This window comes from Cervus elaphus, chromosome 3 (assembly GCF_910594005.1).
Source record: "Cervus elaphus chromosome 3, mCerEla1.1, whole genome shotgun sequence".
Lineage (NCBI taxonomy): Eukaryota > Metazoa > Chordata > Mammalia > Artiodactyla > Cervidae > Cervus > Cervus elaphus.
The window spans coordinates 11,035,217-11,049,786 of record NC_057817.1 but is presented as its reverse complement, the minus strand read 5'-3'; the positions used below and the strand labels follow the sequence as shown (position 1 = coordinate 11,049,786).

General features: G+C 35.9%; 1 protein-coding gene across 1 annotated transcript in view; it reads right to left on the bottom strand.

Moving 5' to 3' along the window:
• Positions 1-14,570, bottom strand: part of OTOGL (otogelin like) — a 169,607-nt gene that overhangs the window by 79,782 nt on the left and 75,255 nt on the right. The window contains exons 25-26 of the mRNA XM_043880323.1: positions 14,101-14,239; positions 2,634-2,768 (exon numbers count right to left, since the gene is read on the bottom strand). Coding sequence (XP_043736258.1) covers positions 2,634-2,768; positions 14,101-14,239 — 274 coding nt within the window. The remainder of the gene's footprint in view (positions 1-2,633; positions 2,769-14,100; positions 14,240-14,570) is intronic.

The following is a 14,570-nucleotide window of genomic DNA, read 5'->3' as shown; positions in this document are numbered from 1 at the left end:
AAATTTTAAAATACAGCTTAAATAAACTCATATTTATATCCTACATACTTGATAAAACTAGAATTGTATATTTATTGAAAAAATAACAGCTTTTTTTCCCTTCCCCTAAATGAGCAATCCATCTGCCATAAAATAAATGGTACTTATTTTCACTTTTGATGTTCAAGAAAACATATTAACCAGGGATTTGTTAGGGTCAAACTATTTTTATGATTTTTCTTCATCTTCCTTTATACTTCACAACTGATATGAAGGAGATTCATCAACAGCTCCATTCAGGTGAAAAATGCAAGATGAAAGTTACACAGAGCTGCAATTACCACTTCAAAAATGTGTCAAACAGTCTTTATAAGAGCATTTACTATTTTCAGTATTTCTTTTTTTTTTTAAACACATCCTTTTTCTTGGACTTCCCTGGTGGCTCAGACAGTGAAGTGTCTGCCTACAATGCGGGAGACCCAGTTTCAATCCCTGGGTTGGGAAGACCCTCTGGAAAAGGAAATGGCAACCCACTCCAGCATTCTTGCCTGGAAAATCCCATGGACAGAGGAGCCTGGTAGGCTACAGTCCATGGGGTCGCAAAGAGTCGGACAAACAGTCTTTGTAAGAGCATTTACTGTTTTCAGTTTTTCTCTTTTTTAAAACACATCCTTTTTCTTAGAGAAAACTTTCACCAGTAAATGAATATCCAGCTGAAGGCTACCCCAAACTGCAGTAATTATTTCAAAAAGATGTCAACATGACTTATACTGTTTTACTCAAATCTTGCTCACTGCCTGGTTGGTCTCAACATTTCTGACTAGGACATGAGCTCTGATCTAGGGCACCAATTCTCAAATGTTAGTGTACAGAAGAATTTGGGGTACCATTAAAATATTGATTGTCATCAGCTTCAGCCATTCTAATACCTGAGGTGGAGTTCACAAACCAGCTCTTATAATTAATATTCTAGGTGATTTGAATGCAGAATTTTTGCAAACCAGACTGAGAAATGCTCATCTAAAAATTCAGAAATAGGCCACTTTTAAAGGCCATATGTCAAATTATGTTGCTTAATTCCAAAATGTCTTCCTTGTAAAGTAAGTTCAAATATATTACACAGCCGTCCTATCGACTGCCCTTGTCCCTAAGCTTCCTGCATGAAGGTCAGTGTGGACACTCATCCCCAAATCTCTTTGCCTCACCCTTCCTCCACCATCCCTATCCACCTCCACCAAACTAGACTGCTTGAGTTCTCCAAACATGCCATTTTATCTTTCAACTCTGTTCCTTTCAACATGACTGTTCCTCTGTACTATCCTTCTATGTTCTCTCCTCACCTGGCTAACCTTTAAAGACTCGGTTCCAATCATTTTCCCCAAAGCATGTCTTCTGAGCCTTCAAAAATAAGGAGGATGAAGGTGAGGAGGAGAGGAATTTCCTGAAATACATCTTTCATTTAACTCTCATATGAACTTAGGAAGTGGGTTTCATAATCATCCCAAATTTACAAATGAGAAAGCTGCAGCTTGGAGGGGTTGCCCAAAGTGACGGAGTTAGCAGGTGACAGAGCAGGGGTTCTAAGTGAGTACTAACTGACTCCAAAGGCTATGCTCTTTACAACTACCCTCAACATCCCAAGTTGGCTTAGGTCTTCTTAGGGATTGTCCTGCTTTCCTAAGCACACTCCTACCATCGCATACCACACCGTACAGCCTCATTTACTTGAATGGATCCCTTAACTGAGTATAAGTACCTTAAGCAAAGCACAGTGTCTTTTCATTGTTGTGGCCACAATAATTAACACATATTTTGCTATAAAGTAAACATTTTGAATAAATGAATGAATGAATGAAATTTATTCATTCTTTCAAATTGCACTGGCTCCAAGTATACAAGAATGAACAAAGAAAACAGTGGTCTCAATTCTCACAGAACTCATAGACAAATAGAAAAGACAGACCACCTCACAAGTAATCTCACCAAAGTGTGATGCATGTGCTGACAGGGAGCTTGAGCACATGAGGAGGGTCTCCTTGAAGGAGATAAGATAAGACTTGTCACATAGGAGTAGGTTAAATGGAAAGGTTGATCCAGGTAGGAGCAATGGCATTCATGAATAGTCAGAGGTGAGAGAAAAATACAGAGCATTTGAAGAACTGATAAAAGCTCTGATTTCTAGAACATGGGCTCGAAGCAGAAACTGACAAGACATGCAGCAGGAGAGGTAGCCATGGCCAGGTTGGGGAGGCCTTGTAAGGGCAATGGGAGGTCATCTGAAAGTTTCAAAGCATAAGGGAGACAGGAGATGAGATATCCATCTTAGAAAAAATCACCCTGGCCACAGTCTGGCAAGATGGGTCAGAGGGGGAAAACTAAGACTGGAGGCTAGCTTGGATAGCTTGGATAACGTCGAGCTTGGATAATGTTGAAATACTCCAGGTAACTGATGGCAAAGAACCGGCAAATGGAGATGTGGAGTGTAAACAAAAGAGACAAATCAAGTATGATTTACTGAAGCCACATAAAATGACAAAGAAAAAAATTAAAATCTAGTAACCACTTACAAAGAAAAGTATCTCAAACTGCTTCTATTTTCTTTTCAGTATACTCAGGACAAGTTAAAATGATTTTACAAAAAATAATTCACTAACCTGTTTGTAAGGAGAATCATTCAGGTAAATCTCAGTGGCCCCAACAGAAATCAAAACACTTTTAGAACAAACAATATCGTTGTCAAAGCATTTCTTGTTCTGGGCAATGACAGATATATCTGAATCATCTGTACTCTGAAATGTCAAAAATATTATATTAATACAACTCTATATTATACATAATTTTTACTTATTTTTCATTAAATCTTAAAGAATTCTGAGATTTATAATGAAATATATTGAAAATGAAATACAACTTATTCCTAAAATAAAAATCATTTTTTATCTCATAATGTAAAGAATTTAATAAAAATATAGCAAGTTAACTCAATCTTTAAACTTTTATCTATAATATCTCCTCTTAAAATGTTGTTCCAAGAAAGCTTTCTTTCCATTTTATTATTTGTTGTGCTTGTTCAGTTGCTAGTCATGTATGACTCTTTATAGCCCCATGGACTGCAGCACGTCAGGCTTCCCTGCCCTTAACCATCTCCCAGAGCTTGATCAAACTCATGTCCATTGAGTTGGCAATGCCATCCAACCATCTCATCCTCTGCTGTCCCCTTCTCCTCCTAATCTTTCCCAGCATCAGGGTCTTTTCTAATGAGTCAGCTCTTCACATCATGTGGCCAAAGTGTTGGAGCTTCACCTTCAGCATCAGTCCTTCCAAACAATCTTCAGGATTGTATTCCTTTAGGATTGACTGATTTGATCTTGCAGCCCAAGAGACTCTCAAGAGCTGTCTGCAGCACCACAGTTTGAGAGCATTAATTCTTCAGCACTCAGCCTTCTTTATGGTCCAACTCTCACATCCATAAATGGCTATTGGGAAAACCATAGATTTGACTATGTGGACCTTTGATGGCAAAGTAATGTCTCTGCTTTTTAATATGCTGTCTAGGTTTGACATACCTTTTCTTCCAAGGAGCAAACGTCTTTTAATTTCATGGCTGCAGTCACCATCTGCTGTGATTTTGGAGTCTAAGAAAATTGTGCCATTGTCTGAACATTCTTTGGCATTGCTTTTCTTTAGAATCGGAATGAAAACTGATCTTTTCCAATCGTGTGGCCACTGCTGAGTTTTCCAAATTTGCTGACATAGTGAGTGCAGCACTTTCACAGAAGCATCTTTTAGGATTTGAGATAGCTCAGCTGGAATTCCATCACCTCCACTAGCTCTGTTTGTAGTGAAGCTTCCTAAGGCCCACTTGACTTCGCATTCCAGGATGTCTGGCTCTAGGTGAGTGATCACACCATTGTGGTTATCTGGGTTATGAAGATCTTTTTTGTATAGCTCTTCTGTGTATTCTTGCCACCTTTTCTTAATATATTCTGCTTCTGTTAGTTCCCTACCATTTCTGTCCTTTATTGAGCCCATCTTTGCATGAAGTGTTCCCTTGGTATCTCTAATTTTCTTGAAGAGATCTCTAGTCTTTCCCATTCTATTGTTTTCTTTGCATTGTTCACATAGGAAGACTTTCTTGTCTCTCCTCACTATTCTTTGGAACTCTGCATTCAGATGGGTATCTTTCCTTTTCTCCTTTGCATTTCTTCTTTACTCTGCTATTTGTAAAGCCTCCTCAGATGACTGTTTTGCCTTTTTGCATCTATTTTTCTTGGTGATGGTTTTGATCACTGCCTTCTGTACAATGTTATGAACATCCATCCATAGTTCTTCAGGCACTCTATCGGATCTAATCCTTTGAATCTATTAGTCAGTTACTGTATAATCATAATGAATTTGAATTAGGTTGTACCTGAATGGCCTAGTTGGAGAAGGAAATGGCAACCCACTCCAGTACTCTTGCCTGGAAAATCCCATGGATGGAAGAGCCTGGTAGGCTACAGTCCGTGGGGTCGCAAAGAGTCAGACACCACTGAGTGACTTCACCTTCTGTGGTTTTCCCTACTTTCTTCAATTTAATTCTGAATTTTGCAATAAGGAGTTCACGATCTGAGGCAGTCAGTTCCCCATCTTGTTTTTGCTGACTGTATAGAGCTTCTCCATCTTTGGCTGCAAAGAATATAATTCAATTTGATTTTGGTATTGACCATCCGGTGATGTCCATGTGTAGAGTCATCTTTTGTGTTGTTGGAAGAGGGTGTTTGTTATGACCAGTGCGTTCTTTGACAAAACTCTGTTAGCCTTTGCCCTGCTTCATTTTGTACTCCAAGACCAAATTTGCTTGTTACTCCAGATACCTCTTGACTTCCTACTTTTGCATTCCAGTCCCCTATAATGAAAAGGACATCTTTCGGGGGTGTTAGTCTAGAAGATCTTGTACGTCTTCATAGAACTTTTAAACTTCAGATTTTTTAGCATTACTGGTTGGGGCATATACTTATATTCAATGGTTTGCCTTGGAAACAAACCGAGATCATTCTGTTGTTTTTGAGATTGCAAGCATGTTCTGCATTTCAGACTCTTTGTTGTTGTTGTTGTTTTTCATTTATTTTTATTAGTTGGAGGCTAATTACTTTACAATATTGTAGTGGGTTTTGTCATACACTGACATGAACACGCATGGATCAGAGGGCTAGTCCATTTCTTCTAAGGGATTATTGCCCACAGTAGTAGATATAATGGTCATCTGAGTTCGCCCATTCCCTTCCAGTTTAGTTCACTGATCCCTAAAATGTCGATGTTCACTCTTGCCATCTCATGTTCGACCACATCCAATTTACTGTGATTCATGGACCTAACATTCCAGGTTCCTATGCAATATCATTCTTTACAGCATTGGACTTTATTTTCACCATCAGACACATCCACAACTGGGCATTGTCTCCACTTTGGCTTAGCCTTTTCATTCCTTCTGGAGCTATTTCTTCTCTCCTCTCCAGTAGCATACAGGGCACCTATTGACCAGGGAGTTCCTCTTTCAGTGTCATACCTTTTTGCCTTTTCATACTTTTCATTTATTATTACAGCTCAGATTTATCAACCAGTTTCTTCCCATCAAACATCCAATAAGATATGTCACTTAAGGAAATTTTAAAAGAGATATTTTCATTTAGACAATATTTTTTGCTGTATTTTAAGGAGTTCTCTGGCTAAATAATTATTTGCCTAAAGATAAAATCAAAATAAATGTAAAACTTTGATACTGTGTTAGTAAATAAAATAATGCATATGAGGGTTTACTTTGAACTTTACATGCATGATCTCATTTAAGTCTTATCACAGTTCTTGAATTATGCATTATCTCCATTTTATAGATAAAGAAACAGAGGTTAAGGATTAAATGAATGTCCAAAGTCACTTAGCTAAATAAGAACAGAGTTCAAAACTCTGTTTTTTCTTAATGCCACTTCTAGAGAAATTAGGAAGAGTTTAGAAATGGTTGAGGAGAAACTTCAATTTTAGGTTATAGGGAATGTTTAGTTTCAGAGAAGGTTATGTAATCCCTCACACTCTAAATCCAACCTGCTCTCCATACCCTCACCGCCACCTGCCTTCAGTCACTTCCCTCCCCAATCCACCAAGAACTCACTCTCTGGAAATACAGTTTCTGATTTTCTATCCCATTTTCATGAATTGGTTTCAACAGTTCTATAGATCCTGGAAGCTCATTGTAAAAGATTGTTTTGAGTATGTATAATGTTCTAGGAAGAGAGTCCATGGTTTTCACTACATCTTTGAAGTGGTCGTTATCGCTATGAAAGTTAAAGCCCCATTGCTCTGAGTCCTTCCACTAACTTGTGGAAGGTGGGATATCATAGAAAGGAAAGTGACAATTCTCTCAAACATCTGGAAATCATATAGGTCTTGATATAAATTCTCTATACTTAGTTTTTTATATCACCAACAATATGAATACTAGCACAACATATTTCTTGCTTTGGCCAAATTCTGTCTTATTAGTAATTACTGTAGCATGTTGCCTAGACAACAGGTTTACAATGAATGCTGTTGACAGAGTAATTAATGTGTCCCTTTGTGACCCAGTTTTCCTTACTTCATAGGAACTGAGAACTTTTTCTTCTTCTTAATAATTCTTTTCTAAAGTATTGCCTAAATTTTGAAAAGGAGAATAATAAGGGTCATTAAGATGATTATGGCATTGTATTACTCAAAAAAAAAAATAATGCCATACTTTTCTGCCCTTATGAATGATTTTCAAAGAAGAAATATATAAGTCAGGGTTTTGTTTTACTTTTCCTCTCTGTGATTATTCAGTCAGTCATGTCTGACTCTTTGTAACCCTATGGACTGCAACACTCCAGGCTTCCCTATCTTTCACTATCTTCCAGAGTTTGCTCAAACTCATGTCCATTGAATCAGTGATGCCATCCAATCATCTCATCCACTGCCATCCCCTTCTCCTCCTGCCTTCAATCTTTCCCAGCATCAGGGTCTTTTGCAATGAGTCAGTTCTTTGCATCTGGTGGCCAAAGTATTGGAGTTTCAGCTTCAGCATCAGTCCTTCCAATGAATATTCAGGACTGATTTCATTTAGGATTGACTGGTATGATCTCCTTGCTGTCCAAGGGACTCTCAAGAGTCTTCTCCAACAACACAGTTAGAAACCATCAATTCTTTGGTGCTCAGCTTTCTTTATGGTTCAACTCTCACATCCACACATGACTACTGGAAAAACCAAGATTTGGCTAGACAGACCTTTGTCAGCAAGAGTTATTAGATTAAGGGATCTGAAAAGCTGGCTGCAAGGATTTCTATTACCATTACATTTCTATTACTATTAATTAAAGTGCCTCAGTATTAGCTTTAGTCTGTATATTAACTCAGAAATGCCAAGAAGTAGTCTATATTGTATGGTCTGCCTGGTAATATTATATTATGCGGACAGTAACTTGAAACAATATCAATTCCTATGAGCCATGTTTCTCCAATTTCCATTTCTAATATATTTCAAGCTAATATTAGGTTTGAAGATAATGTTACAGAGTTGCTAAGCAACACAGTAAGAAATGATTATAAAACTAGAGTAAAAAGGTCAAGAGCCATGTGCCACATGGATTCCTCAAAACTTCTATGCTTAGGTACTGAAAACATTGATAGATAATATTCTCCCAAGTGATTCTGAACTATAAAACATCAGTATCTCTGAAGGTAATATATTATTTTACTTGACATGTCAGTTGAAGACTCGTCATAGTCCCAGCCCCATGAAGGGTAACTATACCACAGGGAGTCACTGCTGGTACAGCAGCTTCAGGCAGCCGTGGTTTACGTTCCGCAGCTGAAGGGCATCAAAGCAGCACCTTCTTTGATGGGCCAAGGGACTGTATTTCACACACCCACACACACATACACACACAAAGACAACTCTAGCCAATTATCTCTCACATTTGAACCAAAAGGAAGGGAAAGTAAGCAAAGGATCATATGCTTATTTTTTAAAAGAAATGCTTACATCTCAACTCTACAATGTGTTTTGGTCTGTAATTTGTTCTTTATTTTTATCATTTTCTTTTTCACTTACTTATATCCCCTGAATATACACTTAAAATTTTATTTGTTAATTCCATCATGTCTTTCATAACCTCTGGAAGGCAGAAAATATTTTTATTTTATGGGGAGATAAATGTTATTCACAGTGGAACTTTCACATAATGTTTACATGCTACTTCTTTCTCTCTCTCTCTCTTTTGAAGTGCCACACTATTTTATAATTACTGTGCCATTAATTTTCATTTTACTCTTATTTGACAGAGAAAGCTCTATCTAGATCTTTATATTTGCCTAAATAGAGTGTAATGATTTCCTTTGACTTCTTTTCCTCTCTGTTTTCATTTCCCTAGATAGAGAGACGGGTGGATGATGAATGGATAAATACACGCACACATATACAAATACATACAGGTCTATCCTTCAAGATATTATGAGATTACAGGCAACTAAGAATCTTATAGAGGAGACAGACATGAAAATATGGAACTTGTGAGACCCAGTGTTTTAAGAAAGAGTCCACCAGAAGAGACTGAGGAGGGGTCAAAGACAAAGACCAGCAGAGGCAGGAGGGATACCTCAGAGAATACAAAGCAAGAACTACTTCCAAAAAGGAACATAAACATTAAAAAGTTTCAACTGGATTTTGCAAATGTCATCATTAACTTTTACAGTTGCAATTTTATCTGAATCCTGTGATTTGGTGATTTAGACTCTCTCACACCAATCTAAATTGTGAAGGAGGAGGCGACTCATATCTATGCTGCGCATCCTTTATCTTCACTTTTCAGCATAGGTCCTGACACATAGAAATCACACAGAAAAATAATGATATGAAAAATGATGCAATGATATACATTTGAGAGTGATATTAGAAGGGTTTTCAGAGACTTAAGGAGAGCAGCAAACATTTGAGGTATCAACTGAACAGAATGTTGAAAAGTCAAATCTAGAACAAGCTATAGGAAGAAAACTAGCAGGGACTGGGGCTCGTCATAGGTAATGGAAGCAAGGTTTGACTCTGAAATCTGGGAGCTGGAATATTAAATTTCTCACTTTTGCTGAAAACACCCTATGTTCTCTTTCTCTGAGCTTATAGCACAGGTCAAGTTGCTGTTTGCTTTCTCAACTCTTTTTACTCTTAAAAAAGTCTTACCTCAGGAAATACAATGATGACTTTATCATAGGTTTGCTTCAATACACGTAAAAACTACTGGGCTATATTCCAAGCGCTATTTACAGTATAGTACAGTATAACATAAACAGCCTCAAAATGAATAAAATATCAGAGAACTTGAATTTTTACAGTTTGATAAACATAAACAAAGATAGGGTAAGTATTCGCTTGGAACTAAGTTTCCTAAGACTCCACAATCCAGAGATTAAAAAACAGGTTTACTATTCCTTTGAATGTCAGAGTCAAGTAACATTATACTTTAAGATAAAGTTGAGTAAGTATTAATTTTTAAAAGTCCAATTGGCAAATAAAAGCAAAATTTTTATGAATTATATTACTATATACTTCACAGGGCCCAAAAAAGTAAATGATAAGTTTTACCAAATAAAAATGCTTTACAAATGACAAAGATAAAGCCTAGAATTTGTAATCAAGACAGGGAGGAAAGAGAGCTGCTTGACAAAGAAGGAGGAATTAAATATGCTATCCACAGAAGTGGATCCTGCCTCCGAAAAAGCAGCAAGTCAATGAATGCTGCTAGCAGTCATTCTATCCTTCTCAAAGGAAATGCTGATTCTCAAAAAAAAAAAAAAAAAAAAAAAGACCTTGCCATGAAAAAGAGAAGCAGATGGAATAAGCAAAAATAATAATAATAATAACTATAAAACTATTGCAGTAGAACATCTCCAAGCATTGAAAAATTTACTATCTGACATGATAATATTTCAAAGCCATGACTATTAGGTTGCATTTGTTAATCACTAATTTGTCTTTGGTATGAAATCATTATCTACTCCATGGTCAAATAAAACATTTCTTGGCTTGTCAAGTATATGTTGGTCAAACTACCCCATCCATTCTGAGGTCCTGGTTCTGGCATATTGATTTCAATAATATGCTCATTAAAATACAATCAATAATTCACTAGTATAATTTTAATTAATTACTAACATAAGTTTTTTTTTTTAATTTTCAAAGATTATTCTTTGTAAGCACATTTTCTCTTTTTAAAGAACATTATTAAATAAAAAAGGATAATTCTGCTTTGGCAGAGAAAAAAAAACATATACAATTCTAAAACTTAAAACTTTAGATTTTTCGTACTCTTTATACCTAATTTTTGCCACTTGAACCCTAATGATAGATCTTAACCCAGATATTTAACATTTTATCCAAATGTTGGACTAATACTTCCTGCGACATGTCTTCTCATTTACAGGTAGGCATATCTCATTAAAACTTGAGACTGAATATGATGTATGTATTTTTACAGAAGAATATAGCAGCAAATTGAAGTGATGAGAGGAAATGAGGTTTACAAAGCCTGAAAACCAAACTTTAAAGGCTCTCGCCTGCCAAGTAACATGGCACTCTTATATTCAGTACCAATAAAAATGACTGTCATCATCATTCAGCATCAGACATGAGAAGATAATTTCATTTTGTCCGGAATCAGAGTTGAGACAAATATTCTACTTTCTGCACAATCACTTTTCTGTATACTTGAAACTAACATAATACTGTAAATTAATTATACTTCAACTAAGAAAAATCATTATTTGAAAATACAATGGAAAATACTATGATTTCTCTACAGCAAAGACAGATTATGAGTTAAGGAAGAGCCAGGCAGATCAAATAAGTAGTTATTAAGAGTTTGCTAAATGCCCAGAATTTTGCAAAACGATGGAGGGGAAGGATAAAAGAAATACAGAGTATGATCCCTGTTTTCAAAACTTCAGAATTTTCTTGGAGAAATCTATCCTAATATATAGAGAAGGAATGTCTTTGCTAACACAGTTTACATGTAATAGGCCCTGAAAATTGTGTATTAAATGAATGAAATGATAATGTGTGAGCAAAGACCACACATTGGAAAATGTTTACAAAGATGGTAATACATGGACAAGGTTTAAATGCTTTTAGTAAATACTTCTAAATAATTTTTCCATACACAAAGTGAAAACAAAGTTTGGCAGAATTTTTGCTTTGCTACTTAAAATGAAACCACAAAAAGCATCATTAATTAACCTTAATGATATATTCAATGTTTGATACAGCATCATTAATGATGGATAGTCATATTTGATACAGTATTGTCAAAGATACTTTGTTTTTTTCTAGATGTGACAAAGTTTACTATTCAGAAGAAGAGGAGAATTTTTAAAATAGTTAAAATTGGTGTTTTAAAGAAGGAAATGCTTTACATTCTTCCTATTCAAAGAGTAGACAATGGACATGAAACATCAAAGTAGTTTACTTAAAATTGCAGACTCCAAGATACTGCTCCAAACACATAAAATCAGAACCTAGATTTTAACAAGATTTCCAAGTTATATGCATACATACTAAAGTTTAAGAACACTGTTCTATATACTTCATGTTCAAGGCATGTGTATGCATTTATAACAAATATAAGATTACTAATTAAGTGTAACTTTTTGAATTCTACCCTCTAAAAAATGGTTAAAAACAGAGCAAGTAATTTTTTAGCTCTTAAAATACAACCATAATTGTGTTAGCCCTAGTGAGGAACTCGAAAGAAGTATAACAGAGAACTCTGACGTAAAATGACACACAATCTAATGGAGCACATATAAAATAATCAGAATGTAATGGGTTGCTTACTTTTGACATGAGGACTATCAAATACTATAAGATGTGTAAGAAAAGAACAGATAAATATGAACTAGAAAAGTCACTTTGAGGGAGTAGAGGCAATCAGGTACAGAAAAATACCCTGAGAAAAACCCTTGGATTATCCTGAGAAGTTCGATTTTATGGAAGCTGGTAAATGGGAGTCAGCTGCAGTTCTTAAAAAAGCAATGACATGATAGCAATGTGAGTCTTAGATTAACAGAACGAAAAATATGTATTATTATAGGGATGAACTTGAGTCAGAAGGCAGCCTAGAAGGTGAAGGTCAGAGCTGTCCATGTCAGTTTGGAACTCATCAGCTTGTAGGTGAGGTTAAGATTATAGAGGTGGATGACCTTACCACAAGCATTAGGAGCAAAGGAGAGAGACCCCAGCACAGACATCCAGTTCAGTAAACATTCAGCGGACAACTGTGTTCCCAGCATGGTGCTCAGCACTGCTAAAACAACGGTGACTAGGGTTTGGTCCTTGCCCTGAAGGGGCCAACTCAGTCATCTATGGTCTGGGATTTATGCAAAAAGAAAAGGTAACAAAGAGACACAGGAGAAACCAGAAGAGACAGTGAAGGACTACAAGAGCATAACAGCCAGAAATGCAAAGGAAGAGGGCTCTTAAGGAATATCAGAGACACCTAAATATCAAGGGAAGCAAGGATTTGGTATAAAATCAGTCTGAAACATTTTGAGGGGAAAAAAGTATCAGTTTATGCATTCAAATCTCTAAATTGTTTTTTACTTTTCCAGGCTTCTCAATTTACAAACTAAACTTCAAGAGGTAAGAAAATCCTCATGTAAAATTATTTGCAAAATAATACTTGTTTGAAGAGGACAAATACTCATAGAATGGATATGTATCACTGTGCCTTTCCTGTGCTCCAAGATGTATCAAAACACACACACACACACACACACACACACACACACACACACACACACACACACACACACACACCCTACGGGCACCTTGTCATCTTCTGTAATTATCTAACTGCCAAATCCATTCCCAGGGATTTATTCTTTAAGAAACTTAAAACTGTTCATAAAGGAGGCTAAAAGTAGTACTGAAAGGGAAACTCAATGGTTTCCCTTGAAACATAGCAGGAGCTTTGCTTAAGTTTGGAAGGCTATAGATTTACTGTTTGTTTAATAACTAATACAAAATGGGAAAGTGCCTACTTTCTTGACATATGCTAATAACATAAAAGCCTTACCCAGAAGAAAACACACATTCAAGAAAATCACAGGTTACCTTGCTGGATGAAAAGATGTTATTTTGCTTATTCTTGGGCAACTTCTTCCTAAAACTTATATTTTTCATTTAGAAATGTGATTCTGGGACTCAAAGATGTCTAAATAAAATTTAGGGATACAGAAAATCCAAATGCATTAAAGATATGAGAAATTTTAAGGATTCTATCAGATATACAAAGCCCAGGGTTTACCAAAACATATCAACAAAATAGCATGTCTAGAAATGAGGATAATGTCATTTTAATTGATACAATTATAAACAATACATGGTCCAATACATGATTTAATGTCCTATATTTACATTCACCAAATTAAACCAATAAAAATAAAAACAGTTGATATTTACTGAGCAGTTACCTAATAGTAAGTACTATGTGCATTTCATTTCATTTATTTGAATTCTATATTTATTTGTTTCATTTTATTTCATTTATTTTCATTTATTTCATTTATTTATTATATTTATTTCATTCAATCTTGAGAACTACCCCTGGGAGATAGGGACAATTATTATCCTCATTTTACAAATGAGAAGTCAGAGGCACAGAAAGGTTATGAAATCAGCTCATCACTTACAAATAATAAAACTTTACAATTAGTTAAGGAAATTAATTTAAAATTGCTATAAATTTTATAGGCTTTACTAAAGATATGTGGATGTGATATGTCATGGTCTACCATACTTGTTTTTTACATTGTCTCTATATAACTGTAACTAAAACAAGTAATTGTGACATTTGCTTCCCAGGTGGCTCAGCAGTAAAAAAAAAAAAAAAAAAACTGCCTGCAATGCAGGAGACCTGGGTTTGATCCCTGGGTCAGGAAGATCTCCTGGAGAAGGAAATGGCAACCTACTCCAGTATTCTTGCCTGGGAAATCCCATGGACAGAGGAGCCTGGCCGGCTCCATGGAGTGGCAAAGAGTTGGATAAGACTTAGCAACCAAACAGCATAACAACTGTGAACATACCTTTATCAAAAATACCTGGCAATCACTGATATAATCATATTCCAGTCCATCAAAAGAATGATAATGCCGGTCCCCATATATTGTGCACACTGCTGGGCATGGATAATATGTGCAATTGAACATTCCTCGTCGACAAACACTATTAGAAAATAATATCAACATTGTTACCTTTCTAAGAAACGTGGCTCTACTTAGTATTTTTCAGGGAGCATAAGTATTGGAAAGTTTGTATTCAAGGGTATTCACTGAGTCAATAGCTCTTATAAATATGGCAAATTCTTTCTGATAACATTGTATTACAGTGCTAGATAAGGCATATATTTATCATTCTGTCTTAAGACATCACAAACAAGCCTAGAAATTGTGCCTGGGTCACTTTGAAAACAGGTGATGGAACGAAAAACTAAACATACACCTGCCAGTCGCCAAAAGACTACAATGCTATCTCCTTTACTTGAGTCCATTTCAAT